At 35.3% G+C, this 23,099-nt stretch overlaps 1 protein-coding gene across 2 annotated transcripts in view; it reads left to right on the top strand.

Annotated features, from left to right (window-relative positions):
- The window catches only part of LOC126978875 (triple functional domain protein), a 187,012-nt gene that overhangs the window by 40,951 nt on the left and 122,962 nt on the right, over positions 1-23,099 (top strand). The window contains exons 1-7 of one of the 2 annotated variants that reach the window (XM_050827992.1): positions 11,069-11,316; positions 11,873-12,032; positions 16,528-16,659; positions 17,039-17,243; positions 17,918-18,146; positions 18,625-18,868; positions 19,859-20,059. In XM_050827992.1, the coding sequence (XP_050683949.1) occupies positions 11,255-11,316; positions 11,873-12,032; positions 16,528-16,659; positions 17,039-17,243; positions 17,918-18,146; positions 18,625-18,868; positions 19,859-20,059 (1,233 nt within the window). In that variant the 5' untranslated portion in view covers positions 11,069-11,254. Of the gene's footprint in view, positions 1-11,068; positions 11,317-11,872; positions 12,033-16,527; positions 16,660-17,038; positions 17,244-17,917; positions 18,147-18,624; positions 18,869-19,858; positions 20,060-23,099 lie in introns of those variants that run through there. The other variant, XM_050827991.1, reaches the window with a different exon arrangement.

The following is a 23,099-nucleotide window of genomic DNA, read 5'->3' on the forward strand; positions in this document are numbered from 1 at the left end:
TAATATTATAATTATTATCGTCACTGGGGTGTGTCGTTTGTCCACTGTGGTTTTCAAGAAAATTCTTCTTTAATTCTTCATCTTTTTATTACCTTCAAATCCTTCGCACAAAGCGCGTCACGTTCTCCGATCGAAATGGGTGGTTCTGCAAATGTGAACTAAACTCAAAGATAAAAATCACAATGTGATAGTACTAATGTTATTCCGAAATACCTGGAAATAGCGCTTAAGATGAGCATCCACATTTTAGTTCCGCTAGGCAGAAGGTTACGATATGAACTAAATAGGGCTGCCACTTTTACTTTTATGTAAAGAAAAACGTTCATTGCTTATTAAAGACAGAAAAAATAGACACATGGGTTAGCATAATGCACATTATTAATAAAGGTTACTAGTTATAGTATATTTAACTTTGAAAAAATAGTAACGACTGCTTAACAGCTGCCCAGCATCTTGTGTTTATATAACTAAAAATATTATGAATAAGTAAACATGTAATTAATTTCTTATCAGGTTTACAGGCACTTATTTTTCTGTCTCGCTAATAGCTCATTGATACAAAAATATTCTCTGCGAAAGTAAGGTGGCAGGAACCGACGGATCCGCAAGTTTCGATCATGTTCTGCAATAATCGATATACTATCTATTATTCCGAATTCTTACATTCTTACGTTTTTATTTAAATACATGTCAATCATGTGGGATAACGCAAATCATACGAAAAAAAGTTTTTTAGCGTATTTTATTGTTATCATACAGAGCTCTTCTCTGTATGATAACAATAAAATAAGAGTATAATTATCAAAAACTTTGAAAAGAAAGTAGGGGTGGCAACCCTAGAAACAAACTTGATACGGTTAGGCAAATTTAAAGGTTAGGTTAAGATTAATTTTAGTAGTAAACTGCTCTAGTTGTAATATTATCAGTATACAAATACAAAACAATTACTGAATGATTTATTTAGTGCGTGTTTAGTTTTTGTTGAGATTCTAAGGTGAAATCAGAAATAGAAACTCGCCTCGATGTGATAATATTACGCCGGCGTCGCACATTGCCGGTTCTCACATTCAATTGATCAATATGATGACAACGTGAGTTAAGATCACATGGAAATATGAGAAAATGGATTAAGTTTTCACTGATTCTTAGTTACTCAGTTTTTTTCTAGTCTTTTTTTACAGAAAGATGCAAACTACTGCATACTGTTTGTGTATACCTCTCGCACCGTCTTATACGGTTACAAATTAACTACGTTTAATTTAAGATTAAGACACTGACATCCCCTGAAATCATCATCATCATCCATTGTATAGTGTCCTATGTGTCCATCAGTATCGGCATTGAATAGGGTTTTTGAATTTAATCACAGAAGTTATTTGTGCGGCATTGCTCTAGTCATTGAACGTAGTATGTCTAGCTCTTAGCGTTTCGTAGATGTCGTAGGACAGATTATTTCGAAGAGCTATATTACCAATTACAAGTTTTTCAATATATTATTATATACGATATTTCTTGCGTCTGAACTACTGTCACCTGTTAAATGTCGGCCAATGCCACGCGATGGCGATTTTAGTTGGACAACTGCTAAATCGCTTGCGACTTGAACGGTCTGAGCATACTTTGAAGAAAATCAAAACAATAAATATCAATTCAATCGAAGTTAGAAACATGACATTGGATACGTCTGAACTTTTAACTATCAATGTTGGTTATATAAGGACAAATTCAAGAAAAATAAATCAAATAGACTCTAGTATTTTAAAATGATCATGATGTTAGGACGCTATTTTTATATCTAGAGCTATCATCCGATTAGCCAATGCCCTGGGATGCAGATATGTTGCTCCTAATCTTGGTCTTACCTAAATCCCAATCACATATTCTGAACTTACCTAAATAAACATTCTTTTTTCGTTACTTTTCTTTTAATAATATTCACAAATTTTTTATTGTGATAATATTTCACCAATACAAGTTAATACACTACCGGAGCTTTCCAATGTCCGCCATCTTTGCTACCAATGTTAAAGCGATTTAATCGAACCGTCCGCGTCTGTGCAGTTTCGTTCGAATTTGCTTTAAATTTTTTGTTGCAACAAACGTTGCTCGTTAAAATTACTCCGTGTGAACCCTTTTAAGTAAGAGTAGATTATGTTAAACCTAAGTTTGTTTGTTGCTATTTACATTTTAACCACACAACCGATGAAATACATTTAATATGTATTTATTGCCGAAAATGAGATGTGTTTAAGTGTTTTTCATTTATGCAATGGTCGCATTCGCTCGACTTGATTCTTCGAGTACCATACATGGTAACTTTATATTGTTCACACATCTACACAACCTACTGTTTATATTACAACATTATGAGCCCTATTTTTGGTCTGCCTTTTGTTACAACGTCACGCGTCTTTCACTGACGTAACACAATACATATTTGTAATATCGGAAAGGGAGTATCGAAAATGTTCTCACAATACCGACGCCAGTCTTAGGGCCTCCTCCTTTGTCATAATATTTTTCCTTTCGGTGGCACACAATAAAACCAAACATTAGGCATTGAGAAAAACATATTTCTATTAAGGTGAGTGTTTCTATTGCCTATTAAGATGACTTAGTGTATTAGTAGGAGGGTCGATTAATTTATTTTGCTGGTCTTTTTAAAATTGGCAGCGCGAACGCTCAAGTGAGAGTTGATTGCTGAGAATACTGTGTGATTGATACAGTGCTCTATCTTAAAAATAGTAGACTCAAAATGCCGCAGAGCAAGCATCATTCAGCTTAATACTATTAAAGGGTTTTAAAAAAATAATTGTCGCTAATTTGACTCTCTCTTGATTGACTTGGGAGCTGCAGCTCAGATTTTCAGACCGGAAATAATGCAAAATAGTTGGTCTTATAGTCTGAGAATGACGTAAGAATATTTGATATTGAATAATGATCAATAATATTAACATTTGAAATAGGAAGGATTTTTTTAAATCCCTAGGTATTTCTAGCATAATTTTATAGTACAAACTTTAGTAATAAGAAATTAATTGTTTAGGTATACTTTAGTTTTTATTATAAATGTCAATAAGGTTTCTATTTTTATAAAGTTATATTTTATAATATTTCTTATATATAATTTAATTAAATTTATTTTTAAACAACACAAATAAATACATATTTGTAATGTATTACATAATATTATGTATCATATTTTTAATGCCTTATAGTCACTCAGTTATTTATAGTACAATATTAATTACTTATAATATATACTACAGTAAAATGTCCGCTCGTGATACTTTACTTCTTTGATATTTTTATCGAGAAAAGTTTACTTCAATCTTGTTTTATTTGGAACGATAACTAACAACTAACTAACTTATAACTCGTGACGGCAAACCAATTACTCAGAAATAGAGAAGAAACAGATAGATTTTTTTAAAGCGCTTGAGAATTGAAAGCAGGTACTTAGCCGATGTCCATCGAAATAGCATAAACGTGTTTGAATTATAAGCACGTTTTGATATTACAGACATTGCATTTCAATGTTGTCAATAAATTTCCTATGTGGCTCTACATGCTTTGCAATATATTTGTATTCACTGTTTAGTTGCGGTACCTTCTTATTCACTTTCGCTTACTCTCGCCGTGATGTGTAGCGAATTTATATGTCCGACAGACCTTCTCAGACGTTGTATAATAATAACAAATAATGAAACACTGGCAACTATTATATATCGCGCCCAATTGTAATTTAAACCATTCAGGGCCTATCAAATACACGCACGAAATCGGTCCAGCCATTTAGTGACATACGCATGTACCAAGTACAGAAGAATGGTTGATTTACAAAGTTGTTAATGTATCGAAATTGAGTAAATTGTGAGTCTTTCATTGACTACACTAAAATGTAAACATACTGCTAAACACTGTAGGGTTCAGCAGTTTTATTTTCAAAGTTAACCTTGTACTTCAAACCTCAGCTTGTGTTATTTTTATACCCTCAAGACTATTTGTTTATGAGATATAATTTCACAGGATTTAAAACTCTTTTTAAATTGTCTTTTAATCATAATAATGTAATATTCTCTTCCTCTCCTGAGTTCTTCTAAACCACGCATATATGTACAGTTTTCTTAGGACTTTTAAAGATGTCAATATTTTTCGAATGGTAAAACAAGTGTTGGTTTAATATAATATCTTAATTTTCAAAACACTTTCTGGCAAATCCGTATTAACATGTCTTTAAGGTTAAGGGCAGTAAGCACATATACACAAGTTTATCGATAAATTATATTGAATAGGCAACCCATACGAATCCTTCGTACTTAATGAAAGAATCCAACAAAATGCTGATATGAAGCGCATAATAAAACCGTCTATGGTTCTTATTGTAATTTACAAATACATCAAATGAATTAAAGTCTAGGTACCTGTCACAAATTACCCTGTAAATATGCATACTTTTTTTGGATTTTCAATAGCTTTTAAATCTAAACTTGAACTTTCAGTTGGTGTTTGAATCATAATATTTTATGAAAAATTATGGAAGTTATTTCATAAGTTATTACGTTCCGAGAAAGAATATATAGAGACGGAGACTATTATTTTGACTCTTTTTACAAATCTCTAATGTTCTATTATTTTATATTTCACATTGTTATATTTCTATTTCATCCTTATATTAGGCAATTCCTACTTATGTATAAGTCGTTAGCTTTCATATGTCAATTTAATACTGGTCCTTGTTAAACCCGTTTGTGTCATGATAAAAAACCATACACAGATGAAATGTCTCGCATTATATAACAAGGAAGCAGGCTCCGACATTAATAAAAAGCAGTTATAAATCGTACATCGATCGATGCGTATTAACGTCCCATGAACTGTCACTGAGCCCTAATTGTTGAGTTTCCTTCATCCGCCCATGTTCACTACCAGTTGAATATTTACGAGGCGCATGCTCGTAAAGTTTAACGCACTGTTAATATATTATTGTACTATGGGTGCCCTTAAACGCACTTGACTGCGCTCCGAAAGGCAATAGTGCCGTCATTGATGGGACGTTAGCGTCTTTATTTATCGGTTATCGTCCTATAAATATACTGTTACATTTCTATTTTGTACACAATAATCGTCGCGCTTAACTTCCGTAAGTAGGTTACTTATGGTCACTAATTCAAGAGTGGGACGTAGCTTATTTTATTAAAATATTTATATTGAACATAGGGATTTGAAGATAGATTTGATAAAATCCCTAAGGTAAGACCTTAAGGATTTTGACTACACTAAATCCTGTTCCAAGTTAAACTGCTGTTGTTTTCGGCTGTTTCTGTCCTAGTGTTTCGGACTATTGATTTCGTAGACAAGATGGATAAAATAGACTGTCTGTTCAAATTCATTGAGGTAAGCAATAAATTTCACGAATGGGTCTGGGATATACTGACAAAGTGGCTACGGCAAGAGTACCAAGAATAACAAAATTTATTGTAAGGGTGATGCTGGTGGAAGATGTCCAATTAAATTTTAAATAATTTAATTCGAAATAGGTTTATAAATCTCTTATTGAACAACAACAATCGATGACAGTTCAATGTATTCATTAACGGCGGGTATGGCCTAATTGAGATAAAAATCGTTACTATCGTTAACTTTTCTGTCCCAACAACTTACCGACGGTAACTCACCTTATCCATACACGCTGTCTGTAAATGGGATGACGTATAGCTTACCAGCTATAGAAGGTTGTACGGAAATTGCAATTCATGCGTCCCAATATAAGGTGATAAGAATGACTTATCGAGTAAATTGGGACAGCTTCAGATTATTGACATCTGACATCATTACTGACAGTAGTCTTCGTAAATAGCTCTGGAAACGATCGCTAAATTCCCACGTAAATCTTTTATGATATAACTAGATGGGCAGGCAGTCGTTGTTCTGTACAAAATAAATAAAATACTATTTTTTATGAATTTGTCAATCATATTTCATAACATCAAGAATTATTTCGTAAAATATGCTCCCTGTTGATATGCAATCGTTTCACAGCAGAACTGTCAAACTTTGCGTCAATAAATTCTCTCAAAGAAAATATGCCCATACAAAAAAATTGGAAATAAAAATAATCCTATCTCTCAAGTTGGACTAAACTGCACTCCATGAAGATACCCCATTAGTTTAGGAGTTCACTGGGAACAAACATCAGGACACTGAATTTATATTTATTAAGATGAGTCAAACAAGCTTTTCCACACCGTCTGATTGACAAGCTTGAATGTATCTATGTGTAGTGGCTGTCTTTTGCTTTGTTTTTTTAATTTTAATATTTTGCCGTGGTACTATAGGGCATTGTCTAGAATAAGCTTGCCTTACTCCTTACGACACGAGTTATCAGCTGGCGAAAGTCCTATAAGAGCTAATAAACAGAGCTTCAGTTATATGTACTATATATGTTGTATATTAAACACGGGCTACATTATTTGTGTTGGTTGCGAGCTGTCTGGACCGCAGCTTCGTAATATTCAGAGGGGAGCAGCTAATCTCCCGTCCACCTATTATTAAGACTACCTGAGATTCTTTTTTTTTGCATAAAATAAAAACGCTCATTTGATGCAATGTGAAAAAAAATAAGAGATAGTCACTGTCACGCATCGCAATCAGTAAGAACATTTAATTTTTTAAATAAATTTTGTTAAATATCTATTAGAAAACAATTATAACTAACTTAATAAAATTACTTCACTAATTTGCTTTAATACGCTTCTTGTCAAGATAAACCATCGACAATTATAGTCTGTCGGCCGTACAAATAAACGCGGGAAATGTTATACGTCAGAATAAACCAATCATAAGCAAAATGTCTATTGGTAAACAAATAATATTGGTAAAAATACATTTTAAATGGTTGCCTAGAATCTATAGTTTTGGCTAGTCTTATTTTTGGACCAGGTCTATCATCCTCTTCATCCTGCATTCCACATAGCACAATTATCGCCATAAACGACTGTCATGCAATCTATAATTAAGTTCTTAATTATAGAGAACGTAAGTGCAATTCAGTAGAGTGAAAAATTTCCATTTTTCATGTTCGGCGTAAGCAGAATATGTTTCCTTTGAACGGGACTTCAAAGACTTTTCCAATAGGGATAATGCTTGATACCCTTAGATCATTTTTACGTCTAGATAGACTATGACTGCTGTTAAGACGCTTTTTAGCAATTCACGAACACAAACACAAAGTGTCGTACAAACAACAAGAGACTCTTATCTTACGTATAAATTATCTAAATTGATACCTTAGTCCCAGCTCAACTAAAATATCGAAAGTCACGATATGTATATGATGTCAACTCCAATCAGCACGTCGTATAAAAGCAATTTTTTAATGACCAGACATGTCATTAAAGGAATATTGCTCATAGTCTCCTGACACATCAAAGAAATATATATCATCTTTAGAAATACCAGTATGTTAAACTTTAACCCCCTTATTCATAATAGTCTGCTAACTTAAAGCATTCTTAATTCACACTCCGTCTTCTACTATTGACCTAAGTCAGAATGAGAAAAAACACTCCTTAGCGGCTGTTTTAAGTTAGCAGACCATTATGAATAAGGGGGTTAATTATAAAATTGCCTTTAAAACCAATGCTAATACCTCAATTTAGGTAGATTTTGAACAATTACTAAATGACCATATATTTGTTCTTTAAGTAATTACTTCATATATTACTATTATGTACAAATTACTCTCGTTATATATAGATCTCACTGTTTGTTGTCCCTTAGTGACTCGAGCCGACTTTACTGGAACAAGCGTTTCATAGCCGAGCGTATTAGTTCAGTCTTATTCATTATCCGCAAAATAAAGCGGTCAAACACGCCTTAGAAGTTTTCACTTCTAAAAACTCACTCCTGTGTAAATATAATATTCCTTTTTATTGCGGATGGATTACTTACTTAGACCTTAGCTTTTATGCAAATAAATTGAACATCAACATGTATAAATACATGTCGCACAGAGGTCATATTCATTATTTTTTGGAGATTGAACGCTGAGAACGTATTGAATTCTAATATTAATCATATGGATATAGAATATAGCATATTATACCTAAGGTAACCCGGGCGAACTCATACGTTATAAATGTGCGAAAATTCGATACATAGCCATTGTTATGTGCCGATTTCCGTCATTCGATGAATATAAATGCTATTACATTGTTTCTGGTATTATATTCTCATGGCATTGAGTGAATATCAGCGCGGTTCCGATTGGTCGCCGGCACGGGCGCGGGAGGAATGCTCCGCTTCGGCGACAGTAGAAAACATCCTCACGGTACGCTGTTGTGAACGCGTGACGTCATTGCCATATTGTACCATCGTGCATCGTCTGCTACATATAACATATTATAGGATGCTTTCACAGAGCTTTCTTGTTTAACTTTATTGCTGTGTTATGATGTGTCGTTTCGGGGTGCCCCTACTGGTAAAATTACTGTGCATTTATTACCAAGACGTTATTAAGACGGGATACATAGTTTTCTCTCTATATTGATATGTTAAACGTATATATAAGTACTAGATCGTGTATAGTCCCCGAAAATTGATAAAGGGACCGGCTGCTAAATAGATTATTGAGCCACATTAGCCTAAACTTGAGTAGAAGTATAATTGACTGTAATTGTAAGATTTAAAAATAAGGAAATTATTCCAACAAATGATGTCCTCGTTTCTCGTCATTTAACTAAATAAAATAAAGCCTATTTAATGCAACGTCAACAGCCTACGCAGCGCACGCCAATTATTCAAACCAAATCATTTTACTCAAACAAACTTGGCAAATCAAAATTGATTAATTCAATTTGATCAAAATTAGTAGCTATGAAGGTCAACGGCATTGCTATTTTTATATTTTAACATGAAAAAGTTAGTATTCATATATTGTTCAAACTTATGGTACCGTGGACTTGACATATTATATATAAAATTCTCGTGACTTGGGCTAAACCAATTTGTGTGTATATCGGGTAGGCCTGAGAGTCGGCCAACATCTATTTTTCATACCCCTAAATGATAAGGGTCTCCCAGCCCTAAAAAATTTTTTTTTTACATTTTTTTTTTATTTTATTACGATTCAGCATTAAAAAATACATACAACATCAAATTTCCACCCATCTACGATCATCACCTATTTTTGTATCGCGATTTTTATGTTATTCTATTCCATCCACATATTAAACGCAATAGAGTTGCAAGATCGTAATCGAATATATTGATTATTGTTACGATATATTTGGTAGGGCTGAGAATCGGTCGTCACTATTACTTTATATGGCAATACAACGTTTGCTGGGTCAGCTTGTATGCTTTAAAAAATTGTAGTTCATCACTTTATTCGATTTTAGAAAGCATTCTTTTTTATATACCTACTACCTGGATAATGTTCGAAGAATTTTCCAATGTTGAGAGAATTATTAAAATAGTTCCAGTAATTTCTGAGCCTATTCGTTAAACAAAAAGTATATAAATAAACCACACAACCACAGTGTATACTTACGAAGTTGTTAAATTTAATTGTTGGGTTAATAATATCCAATAAAATTGATATTTTATTACTACAAAAGATACCATAGTGCTGGTCACTGATTGATTGATTGATTGAAAATCTATTGAACTCTTTCGAGAACACGTCGAGGACAAACGTGCAAACATAGTTTTTATGATTTAAAAAATAATAACGTGTAATATAATAATAAGTTTAATTTTCATGTTTTAACTTTGAATGTCCATACATCTGATATATTATACGTATATTCGCCCGATAATCACAGTACAAAATCAAAAGTAATGTAGGTGTATATGGATGAAGTAAGCGCGATTTATTGTGATAATCAAATACACAGTAGGTACCGTTCTAGTTACGCAAGTTTTTACTGCTACAGTATAATTAATATGATCAACTAGCATCGTATAAATTACAAGGTCTCGACCACGAATAATGGCGGCCACGCTTTACGGCGAGCTCTAAAAAAACTATTACCGAAATAATTATCTATACACACCTACATATATATCTACTAGCTAAACCCGCACACTCTTCATTCAGTAAATCGAAAAATATCGCGTAAATAAGTAATAAGTACCCAGGTACCCAGTGGCCATAGATCCTTAACCTTAATTTGAGCTTAAAACAAAAGTCATTAATCACCTTTATATTATATAATATAGTTATTTAGATCCGCAGAGTTTTAAGCAAGCTCACGGAAAACTGGAATTAGCTTTTTGGATGAAAATCCACCGGTTTCGAAACGAACAAGATTTAGGCACGTTATGAAAAAATAAGATGCGCGTGCATCACTGTAACACAAAAAATGGTTCCTAAAATTTTCTGACGTTTGGGACATTCGTTGTTTTTTTTTTGGTTTCTTCGTTCATTGCATAGGCAAAGGGTTCAAGCCCGTACAGCCGTATTCGTTATTTAATAATTAATTGTCAAAGCCATCGTTGCAAGATTTTTACAATATTGTTCTTTCTACAAACGTAGAATACCACGAGGAATAAATAGTTTTGAGGATTTTTGCTTTGTTAGGCCAAAGAAGTATAACTTTTTGCGTGCATACACACATAAGTACAACACACACACATTTTTTTTACTTTTTGGTTAAAAGTAAAGTTTATACTTAACAAAATTTTATTTAAATTCACCTGTTCTCGCAATGCGCGCTCTTTTAAAAACGAACAATTTTACCTTTCTATCGCTTTAAGTCATATCGGCCTTATACTTAATGTATATATTTAAGAAAAGTAATAGGCTTTCTCACAAAAAAACGATCTTGTGAAATTGTGAATAAAATGCGGTTCTATATTTCAAATTGCCGCTCGTTTGTTTATAGAGATATTATTTATTTATAATGTGTAAAGAATAGCGCGATTCAAGTTATTTGTCAACAACGTGATGCGTTTGTAAACAAGTGATTGAATTCGGTATGCAGAGCATTCAAACAAAGATGGTCGCGGTGATTCGGAAGTAGCGTGTCGTAAGAGATTCGCTAACCAACCGCAACATAACAGTAGGCGCGACGATAGTAGGTCACCGCCGAGCTATAAGCACCATACACTTGTAATTACCCGTCTTAACGTGCTCATAATATAACTGTTGTTGTCCCACGATTAGTATTCAAGTGCTAACTTGATCGAAGATATTGTGGACGAAAAAGTGGTAGCGGCGGACGGTGAAATGAACATTTTCGTGTAAAAAATGCTCAAGTATCACCGACGTTCCCACAGGCACAAGTCTCCGGTGCAGTGTTTAAGATGGAGGTTCGCTCTTATACAACTTGATATTATTAAACAATTCTGCATTTTGATTGGATATTTTTGTTCTTGTTATGTACCAGTACGGTGATTACTTGCTGCTAGTGGCATCGCCGAGACTGCAGCGAAGATTCACAAACCGAGCAAATGAAGAAAACGAAGCATTGTTTCGTTGACCTGTCGAAGTTTATTACATCCCTTTGGACATTGAATTCATTAGAAGCGTCCAGTGACTGTCAACTTTAATTTTATGGACATTTCGTTCTCTCTCTGCGGTCGCTTCTTTATGACTGAGGGTCGTGGGCTGATGATGCGATGGTGCTGTGATACATCTTATGAACTGCTTACATCGGTGGCTGTCGATTGCATCTCTGAAACCGAGCAGAACTTTGTCGAGAGTGGGCCTATCACTTGATCGCTGGTATGATAGATTCAATGATGCTCTTGGCTGTCCAGGGTATACGTCTCATGCGCATCCCGCACCACAGCCTCAAAGCTTCTATACTTAATGTTTCTCGAGCTAGTGTCAACATGTAAACTAGCATTAATCCTTGTATTTCAGATCATCGGGAGATTCGGACGCAGCGAGCACGTCCGCCGTTGAGACGACGTTGGAACGTCTGCGAGGAACACGCAGCGCGCTTGAGGAACTCTGGTCCGACAGGGAGCGGCGTATCGAGCTCACACTTCAGCTGCGACATTTCGAAAGGGATGCGCTTGAGGTAGCGTCACTTACAACGACGTAGTTCCTTAAAAATGTTCCAAGCCACAAACACCACATTTTAAGGAATTCGTGTTTAAAGTTTAATAAATATTAGTGTATTCCATACATGTGCGTTGGGCTACTACGTCATGATGTCATTTAAACAGTGACAGTAGGGCTGCCATTTTTTGTCAGTCTGTTAATATGGGTCAGGTGACCAGTTTTTTGTTCTTAACTCAATTTCGACATGATTGTGGAGTTTGGAACGTTTTTCTGGAATTACACCCAATTATAACAATAAAGCATAAAAGGCATGTATTTTCTCCAAATTGATTAATTAAGAATTCTTTTTGATGTAATTTCTAACACTACCACCGCCTCGGAAACAAATGGCGATCGAGAGAGAAGAAGCGGCGCAAGAAACTCTCCCAGCATTCTTTTTTTGCGCTCTTTTTATAAAATATTCAATATTGTACTGTCATTGTTATTGATATAAAATAATCATAATCTAGTCCCAGACTGTCCGATAGATAGAGACTTAGATATTTAGCTCTGTATACATTTACCCTTAAAACTTTTAAGTATCTTATGAGCATTTTTCATTTCGTCAAAGAATATTATTTTATCTTTATTTGCTCTTAATTTTTAACTCTATTAAATTTTAAAATTAGTAAGTCGCCCTATGTGAAGATCTTAAAGATATTTCCAATGTTATTACTAATTAAAAAGAAATACAATTATAATTTAATAATATAGTCTCACATCACAACATACAATTAGAATATACTAGCGTATAGCGTATAGATAGCCCGATCAATCTTGAACAATTTTTTTATGACAGTAAGGGACGAGACGAGCAGAACGTTGATCTTATGGTAATTGATACGCCCTGCCCATTACAATGTAGTACCACTAAGGATTCTTGAAAATCACAAAAATTTTGATCGGCACCACAATTGCGCTCGTCTCCTTGACACAAGATGTTAAGTCTCTGTTCAGTAATTCCATTAGCTACGGCGCCCTTCAGGCCTTACTGCTTCACAGCACAAATAGGCACCGTTGTGGTACCCATAATCTAACCGGAATCCTGTGCAAAGGAGCATCCCACTGTTTATCAAAGTGTGCGCTGTTCATGGTTCTCTCTCGCACGGTGGTTTCAGCATTTGGACGTTGGTGGTGTTTATAAATTCCTATTTGAAACCAATATAATATTTCGTGTTGACATCAACATTAGGTATATAATATAAGCATTGTATATTCAACTTGGAACCACATTCAAAATGTTGAAGAGAGAATTTACTTATTACTTTTCAGAAGTCGCGGGCGGCATCTGGTGGATGATAACAATATTAATAAGGATTAATTATAATTAATATTCATATAATATACTAGTCATAAGTATTAATCCGCTACGGTGTTTGTCTGTTTAGGTAACACGATTAGAGGTATTTGATTTCGCAATGTTTGAATAAAACTTGTTAGAGCAAAATTCGCGTGTATGTATTTTTCATAGTTGAATATCTGGCTTGGAATTAATTGCAGTTTTGTACAATATAAACAACACACTTCATTGCTCGTACAGCGGAGAATATCGATAAGCATTTCATTTTTATTGTCGTTAGCATTCCATTGTTTATGATACATTTGTGTAATATTAGTTTATTACTTTTTTTATGTTAGCCGAAACGTTAAGTAAATTGAACCCGTTATTAAGGAATACATGATAGAAGTACGACGTTAATTATTGTTTCATAGCTTATATATATTATCTATTTTTGAAGTAGTTAAATACTTCCTTTTGCGCGGTTAGGAAAAATATCAAATTGAATATTTAGGCGCTAGCAAACCTTCACCCAAATTAGACATCCTGACGTTGGTCTACTATACCATTTGTATCATACTTCACTCACCATATAAACGTCTTGTAACGAACTATATGTCTAATATACCACAACCAATGGACGAGAAGTAAATACATAAATTTTAGTATGTATATGTTGCAAGGTCAAAATAAAAATTTCATTACCTTTTAATTGTTTAAAAATATTTAAATGATATTTTCATTGATAATTGTGTAATTAATTTAATCCTAGAAGTGATAGTTATCATTTTGAAACATAACAAATTGTTTAGATTTGCAAGAGCGACATCTCAAGTCAATTTCCTAATATGTAAAATATTGGGGTTGTTAACTGTAAAGTAGATCCTGTAGATGAAGCTACAACCTGAGAGTTGAACAAACCATACAAGATTTTATCAACCATACGAAAGAGCGCTCGCACGGAAGGCGAAAGGTCGCGGGTTCGAGTCCCGCATCATTCATAAAATTTTGTTTTCAAATTCTATTTGTGTAATAAATCTTCACTGGTTTATTCTAATATCTTCTTAACTAGGATATTGTTCCTTCTAAAAACGTAAAATAACACGAGGAATAAATTTTTTATAAGGATTTTTTGTTCACGCCAAAGAAGCTAAAGACCTATACCTTCTTCGTGAGTACACATACACTTTTCTTTTCAATAGATATCTAATGTATGTTTGTTTTTGAGTTTTTTATCATGACATTATCTAGTATATAAAGTTCTCATGTCCCGGTATTTGTTACCAAACTCCTCCGAAGCGGTTTAGGTACCCGTTTTGTATGAAATTTTGTGTGCATATCGGGTAGGTCTGCGAATCGGCTAACATCTATTTTTCATACCCCTAAATGATAAGGGTGACCCATCCCTAAATATATATAAATTAACAATTTTATTTATTTTAAAAATACCACTACAAATTTTCGTCTCTCTACGATTTACAACTATTTAGGAATCGCGATTATTATATTATTCTGTTCCATCCATGAATCCACTATAGAGTTGCAATTCGGCAATCGAATACAAGAATTCTAGTATGATAGATTTGGTACGTCTGAGGATCGGTTGCATCTATTTTTTATACCCCAATTACTTTACTACCTATTTAATTTTTCAATTACTTTATATGTCAATACAAAGTTTGCTGGGTCAGCTAGTATTTTATAAATCCGTGAAACTTGTTATATAAGCAATCAGCCTTGTCATAGCAGCTAGATATCAAAACACCGACCACATACATTTCTAAGCTTAGCGACCTTCAGCAAAGGAAACGGGAAAATAATGTCCGATAAAAACAAGATTTAATTTTTGGTGTGGTCGTATTTGATGCAGTGCTCTAACAGGTTTAGTGTTAAGTATGAAATTGCTGCCGAGTACATATAATTATAGCTGTCGAAACCGTATTTTCTACATTCAACACTAACGAGGACTTTTAAAGCGAAGGTGAATTAGTGTTATAATTAAAAGTAAATTTAAATCTTTTAATAACAAATTCCTTTGATTTCGACTTATTCACATAATAAGTATGCTATGAAATTGAAGAAAATTTTATACTTTTCCTATTGCTTGATAAACTTAAAATTACAACCATTAAATGAGATAATCGTAATTCTAATGATAAAAGTAATATGAATAACATATCTTTATGCGTAGGGTAATGATATGTAAAATGGCATGCAAATGGTTCTAAATAGTATCGTAACAAATTATTACTACTTTAACATTGAAGTACTTTGGTATCTTAAATGGGTATCTTGACATACATACATACAATTTAGCCAGCCTCCCAGAGTGGTAGGCAGGGTTTCCATTGCCACGAACTTCCACTGGATATGGTCCTAATATAATGCCTGGGTATTGCCACCAGCATCAAACCGTTTATTCATGCTCTCTTGTTTTTGGTCCCGGCCCGATGGTGGAATGTACGTCTACCTAGACCTATCCCAACATTACTATTCATATCAGCTCTGTAATGTAGTGCAGTCAATATTTTCTCACTAATAACGGACGCTAACCCTTCTTTTACTCCACATCGCTCTTTATGTCATTGTCTCTTAATCTGTTATTCAAATTAACATCGCATACATTTGTCTCAAAGCTCTCATTTATACTGTCTTATTTCTGCTTTCATTCTTCTTCTGCCCACCAACATTCGCTACCATAAGTAAGCGTAATCAACACGTCTCTATAAACAGTCAGACGTGTCTTGTTGGTAATAGTCTGGCCGTGCATAAACACGTACTTGGACCCGTTTTCGTTACCTATTACTCTGATTTTAATGTTACCTCATCTTGAATTTTATATTATACTTTTGATGAAAACTGGTTTTGAATAAAACTAATAATGTATGGGTCTCCAAAAATGGATTGTATAAGATCAATTGAATATGTAAGTAATCAAATCCAGATTCAAGCGCTTTATAAATAAATAATTAATCCACACCTTTGTTAGCGACTTAGTCTAGCCATATGTAACCAATGGCCATAAATGGCTACAAATTAATTTAGAGTATAGTATAGATGTGGAGACCATCACAATTCTATGCATTGAGCGCGCAACTAGAGGGAGACAGATTATTTACAATATGATTTAGAAACTACTGTTTATATTTTTAGACTAGTTCTGTCTTAATCGAAGCTATTCCTAATTTGCCAGGTGTCGTCAAGGCTTGAGTTGTGGGGCGATGAGTTGCAACGTACGGAGCCTCCTCGTGACCCTCAGCAGGCAGAGCAAGCCTTAGCGGCGCACAACGAGAGCGTGGGTAGAATGCAACATGCTACATATCAGGTATGCTTCATTACACATGCTGACTGTGGTATCATCTCATCGCCCTTTCCCCACCAGGTAGCAGTACAAATCCTATTTGTAAGCCAGTGAAATTACTACTACTGCCGTGGGAGTACTGATAATAAATTATACTGTCTATTAAGGTGAAGAGTGCAATCGCTGACAATACCACATGAAAAAGGATGGTATATTTTGTGTTCCCAACTCCAACAATTTGCCTTAATAGGTCTTAATAATCTGGAAACAAACCTTTGATTCCTCTGGTTTTGCAACAGAGAATGGGTAGCGCCGATCACTCATTACAGCAGACTTATTCCGTAAAACGTTAACAATCACTGGAGTATATTTTTTTAATAATGCCTCGCCCGTGTCCATGCAGGTAGTGCAGCAAGGGCAGGAGCTCGCGGCCGCCATAGCGGAGGCGTCAGACGTGATGGCGTCCAGCTCGGACAGCTCGGAGGGTGCGCCGCTCGACGCTCAGGCTCGCGTGCAGCTGCTGCTTGAGTTCCTGCACGACAGGCAGCTTGATCTGGAAGAGCTGGCTGAAGAGCGCCGCGCTAGGTTCGAGCAGTGCGTGCAGCTGGGTGAGTAGAGAAATCCTGTAACTCGTAGGCAAATAAGAAAGGCGGGTAGTTAGGAAACAGGTACATAGGCGATATTTACCCCGCAAAACATATTTTACTATTTCTCTAACGGACATATCCAGCGCCTTTTCTTTTAAATACGGGAGCGTGAATATTGAAAATACTCTATTTTTACCCAATTTTGCACGCCGCATAAGCGAGCATTTCAATAACGAGTATTCTGATTAACATAGTAAATAATAATATTAATATAACAATATTGTACAAACTTCACAATTATACTGTCGGTTATTTAAAACATTAATTTGTTGATGGACTTTAAAATTTTTGATGTTTTTTGTCATAACACTGTACTTGTCACTTGGATCTCCTTAACTCTATTCAAATTTTAAATTCCACCCACTTCGACTTTTAGTGACACCTAAAAAATTCGGGTAATACAAGAGCTTTGGCAATTGACACCAAGTGCATCTGCGTACTAGTGTACACGAACCGGAATTTTTTTCTTAAAAATTCATATCCGATATTCAAGCAAAAGCATTACAGTCCCAGAATTGATTTTTAACTTTTTTTTGACTTAACAATTCACATCGAACTTTGTAATGATAATAAACAAATTTCATTTCTATTTACGAGTATTAAGGTTAGGTTTATAAATATGTATTTTTGTTCAGGTCAATTTCAAAAAGACGCAGCGCAAGTTGTCAGTTGGATCCGCAACGGCGAAGCGATGCTGGCCGCGTCTTTCTCCATCCCGGGCACACTATCCGACGCTGAACAGCTGAAACGAGAGCATGACCAGTTTCAAGTGGCCGTCGAGAAGACACACGCGAGTGCCGTGCAAGTCAAGTACAGGGCCGATGCTTTGCGGGCGGCTAACCACTACGATCCGCATACTATAAGGTACTTTGCCGTGGTTTCCTTTTATTACTTTTAATTTCTTTATGGAAAAGGAGGAAATCTTCGGGTCACCTCATGTTAAGCGATTACCGCCGCCTATATTCTCTTACAACACCAGAGGAATCACGGGATCGTTGCGGGCATTTTAGAAAAGTGTACGCGGGAGGAGCGCCACACATCCAAATCGTGGGGATGATATCTTAACTCGTGGGGTGTCGTGGGAAGGTAGAATTTGGCGTCAGGTATCAGGTTAAACAGCTCTTCAGAATACTCCCCGTGATAAATGCAGGCAATCCCTTAAAACCTGTTATAAATAGGAGAACAAACTAGCTTCCGGGTTACATTATGGTAAGTGATTATCGACGCAAATATCCTCTTGCGACACCAACATCACAGTTTATCACGTTCGGATACTCCACATAGCTAGTTCTACTTGCGCTAAATGTTTAATATTCGGCTCATACGTGACAAAAATCTTCAGGGAGATATCTGAGGAGGTGACAGAACGGTGGCAGCGGCTGGTGACGTGCGCCGAAGAGCGGCACAAGTTGGTGACGGCGTCGCTGAATTTCTACAAGACGGCTGAGCAGGTGTGCTCGGTGTTGGACTCTTTGGAGCGCGAGTACCGGCGGGACGAAGACTGGTGCGGCTCGGGGCTCTCCATATCCACCCCTAACGACGACACGCAGACCACGGTTACTCTCAATCTGGATAAGGCCGCGCAGGTTTGTACTTTAAGTTAATTTTAAAGTAAGACCTGGAAATACGTGTCACTTCAGGCACAATCCAATATAGAATGAACTTGTTCAGAAAGTGGTGGCCCAAATATCTACGTTGAATTCTTTGTATTCCAAATACATAATTATTTCCATGTCAAAAAAATATTGGTTCCGAATAAGTAATCAATAATATATCCTATATTATATATATAATAATATTCAGATTGGTTGAGTAGTTTTCGTTGTATAATCGAACAAAAAACCAGCTCTCCATTTATTAGTATACATATTCATGTACATTGAATTTGATACAAAAAATTATGTATGCATTTTTATTTTATTTATATGATATGCTTGTTAAAATATATATTATCTAAACGATCGAGCCTTGCTCGGATTTTTAAGAATGTACAAAACTTGAACAAAAAGAAAACTAATCGGACATCTGGATTCGAGCCGGGGTCTTCTGCTTTCCGGATCACCCAATGTCTCATCTGAGCTATTACAATCTTGAATATTGGCGAAATTTACTTTTGTATTCTAATATTATTGTAGCTGTTTGTCATTCAAACACGGATAAAACTACATTTTTTAAAATCGTTTGATTTGTCGCCTTCGAAACTACCTGTATACTAAATTTCATTAAATTATTAGAGCCGTTTCAGAGATACAGTTAATATATATACAAGAATTGCTCGTTTAAAGGTAGAATATACAAACAATTTGTTATGTTTTTAAAGTGATCACCCTCACTTATAGGATTAATAAACAAATAAAATTTGAAAACAAAATTTTATGAACGATGCGGGCTTCGATCACATGACCTATGGCGTTCCGTGCCAGTGCTCTCCCAACTGAGTGATGTGTGGTCATAAAATCTTGTATGCTTTATTCAACTCTTACGGAACGCCAGAGGTCGTGAGTTCGACTCCCGCATCGTTCATAAAGTTTTCTCTTCAAATGTTATTTAAGGTATAACATAATAAAATTGTACAGGTGGCCGCACTGATAGTTAAGCACGGCGAGCAGAAGGAGGCGTTTCTGAAAGCGTGCACGCTCGCGCGGCGCACTGCGGAGACGTTTTTGAAGTACGCGGCGCGCTCGGCGCAGGTGCACGGACAGACCGCGGCGGCGAGCAAGGCGCACCACGAACAGACGCGGGCCATTCTGGACACGCTTCTAGCGCAGGAGAACAAGGTTTGTTCACTATCGCCACCGCGTTTCGTACCCACAATCCTACTAATATTATGAATGTGAAAGTTTCTGTGTCTGTATGTATGTTTGAACTTCTTTAACGCAAAATCTACTGAATAGGTTTTGATGAAACTTTGCAATAATAGAGCTTACACACCAGAATAACAAATGGCTATAATTTATAAAACTATCGTGTGAATTATACAAAATATAAAAGAACTGTGATTGTTACTAATGAATACAACTAGCGCCATCTCTTATCAACTGGCAAGGAAAAGATCAATACAATTTATATGGCAAATCAACGTTTACCGGGTCAGCTAGTACGATATATAGTAGACGAAAAAATAGTTCTTATGTTTGTTGCCTTAAACATATATTATATTTTAGTTAAAAAATCAATGGATCGCCGAACGAATTGTCTTATAAAAGATTATTTTTTATTTTCTAAAGCGTTTATTTAGTTTTTTTTAAGTATGACTTATATTTCAAGTAACCACAATTTAGCCATCATAATCATTTGATATTTCTTCACCTATATAATGGAGAAAGGCAGGGATTATCGACCACCAATCGCTTCGTTCTGATGTGAAGGTCCCTAACTACTTCCTCTCGCCTCAACCTCTTCAAAGTCAAAAGCCAAAAACCATTTGTTCATTTAGTTAAGAAAACGACATGTAGGGCCTCGTTCACCATGTCCAAGTAAAGCTGTGTCCAACTCAATTAACGTTAATTGGAAGCTACATGTTATGAGTATATTTTGCCAATTTCACAAGCGACAATTATGTCTTGAGTAACTACCGATTGGTTAAATGAGTAATGAATCTATCACACGTCATATTCGTTCAATTTTACGTCAAATATCACTTTACAAACGTCATTGCCGATTATCATTAATGATTTTGTTGAATGTTGAACGTTCATTTCACTGTTTAACGCAACTGTATTTTACATTGGATTTGTACGTAAAAGTTACAATTTTATTATTATTTTAGTCAACCCGACGTTTCAAGACCTTACCAGATCTCATTCCAGACTCATCTGAGTCCCCCTAGAACACAGTTACAATTATGCGCGTTTTAATTCTTTAAAGGTGTTTTATTTCAACACTTTAGTTTCGAAAAAATACATACGTGCGGGATCCCCGAGGTTGATATGCATTCGTCGGTCAATCGCTCGCCACTTTTATTCGCGATTTAAGTACATTATTTTCCGTACTTTATTTGACCGGAGATGAAATAATTATTATATATGACGGTGAAAGAACCTCTCTATTGTTTTTAAAAGGTGTGACGTCATTACTGTTGACATCACAATTGCTATCTTGCTGAAGATCACTCATTGGTTCTTCCAAAGAAAACTACACGAGTAAGTATTTTATTACTTTCGTTTATTCAACGGGCAGCGTTACGACGTCCCAGAGAGGTCCGTACCGTACGACAGCCCGAGCACGACTCAAGTGTCGACCGTGCGGCTGTATTTATAGGACCCGGCGCACGTGCTAATCCACGTGATTTGAAATGCGGCCGTATTTATGAGGCTCAGTACACGTGCACGTGTTTTCAATTCGTGTTGTAGTATTTGCGCCAATATATATAATAAATAATTATTTCAATCACACTGGGATAGGAACAAAACATTTTTTAGATAAATAAAATTAACGTTAATACTACACTTAAGTACTGAATTAGGCAAAGGAGGGTGTTATTTTTTTCTTATATCAGCGTGTAAGCTGTAATATAGTTCTGCTCTTGTCAATTTGGTGCTCGTACTCACAGCCACAAGTAGACAGTAGTGTGTGTAACTAATTTATCAATGCGTTATGAATCCAGCGCAAGCACGGACTGAGTACGATTTAAAAAATCTTATTAGCAGGTATGTAAAGAATCTCTTTAAAAGGTATAATCTTGCTGCTTTTTTTAAATCAAAGCCTTTAACAAGTACGTACCTATTGCCTCAGTATTACCTCAGTCCATTGTTCCTGATTTCCAGTTAAGTAGTTTTTCAGGCGTTCACATTGATTTTCCATAAAAACGTGCCTAAGTAACTCTTTAAAAATCTGAGAAAATGTTAAACCGCAAGAAAAATTTCAGACAGCTCATTTTTGTTATATAATTCGGAGCACTGGGCCGCGATACGCCAATACTAGGTCTAACCCGGTGGGGATTACTTCATGAAGTGCAGATTAGTCCAACTTGAAAGATAGCTATTTCGACTTGGGACTCGTAATGATTTATATTTTCAATATTTTGGACATATTTTCTATAACAATTTATAAACAATTTCGGGGAGCATATTTTAAGAAAAATTCTTGATGTTATAAAATATTATTGACAAAAAAAATATTAATTATGTACAGACTAATGTGTGTCGGGTCAGCGAGTAGGTATAAGTTATATTTGTTTCACTTTAATAGAGTAATACACCATGGCTATGGTTATAATGGTAATTGCTAGTTGGTACCGTGTGACACGGTCACTGGTCTTATGCGGACTGTTATAATAATTATTGCTTTACTGGTAATCATGAAAATATTGTCACTGCTCGACTTATAAATAATATATTTAATTCTACTCGTATAATGTTATTAATGTCCCGAAACTAGTCGGCACCGACACCGACAAAAACGTGAGTAAAGCCGTATGAATAAATAATCTATTCGTATTAATTTGAAAACTGGGAATAGTATGAAATTTGTATGCCAATCTATTACTTACATGGTATATCGGGCTCAAAATGCATATGAAAATCCATTGCTAACGCATTGCTAATCACTTTGGGTATACAATAATTTAATGGGCGATGATACTAGGCTGCGCTAGTTACTATTTATATACAAGGTGTGTGTCAGCCTTAATCTATTTTAAACAATAGTCTCTGCTTCAATTTGTAAAATTGATAATTGCCATGGGTATGGTATATAGCAATATTTATCACTATTTATTACTCTGGCATGTTGAGGCCTTTGCCTTCGTCTAATACCTACAAATTGCACCCTCGTAGGAATCGCTAACTTCTCTTCCTCAGCTGTGTACTATTATGT

This window comes from Leptidea sinapis, chromosome Z (genome assembly GCF_905404315.1).
Source record: "Leptidea sinapis chromosome Z, ilLepSina1.1, whole genome shotgun sequence".
In the NCBI taxonomy this organism is placed as follows: Eukaryota; Metazoa; Arthropoda; class Insecta; order Lepidoptera; family Pieridae; genus Leptidea; species Leptidea sinapis.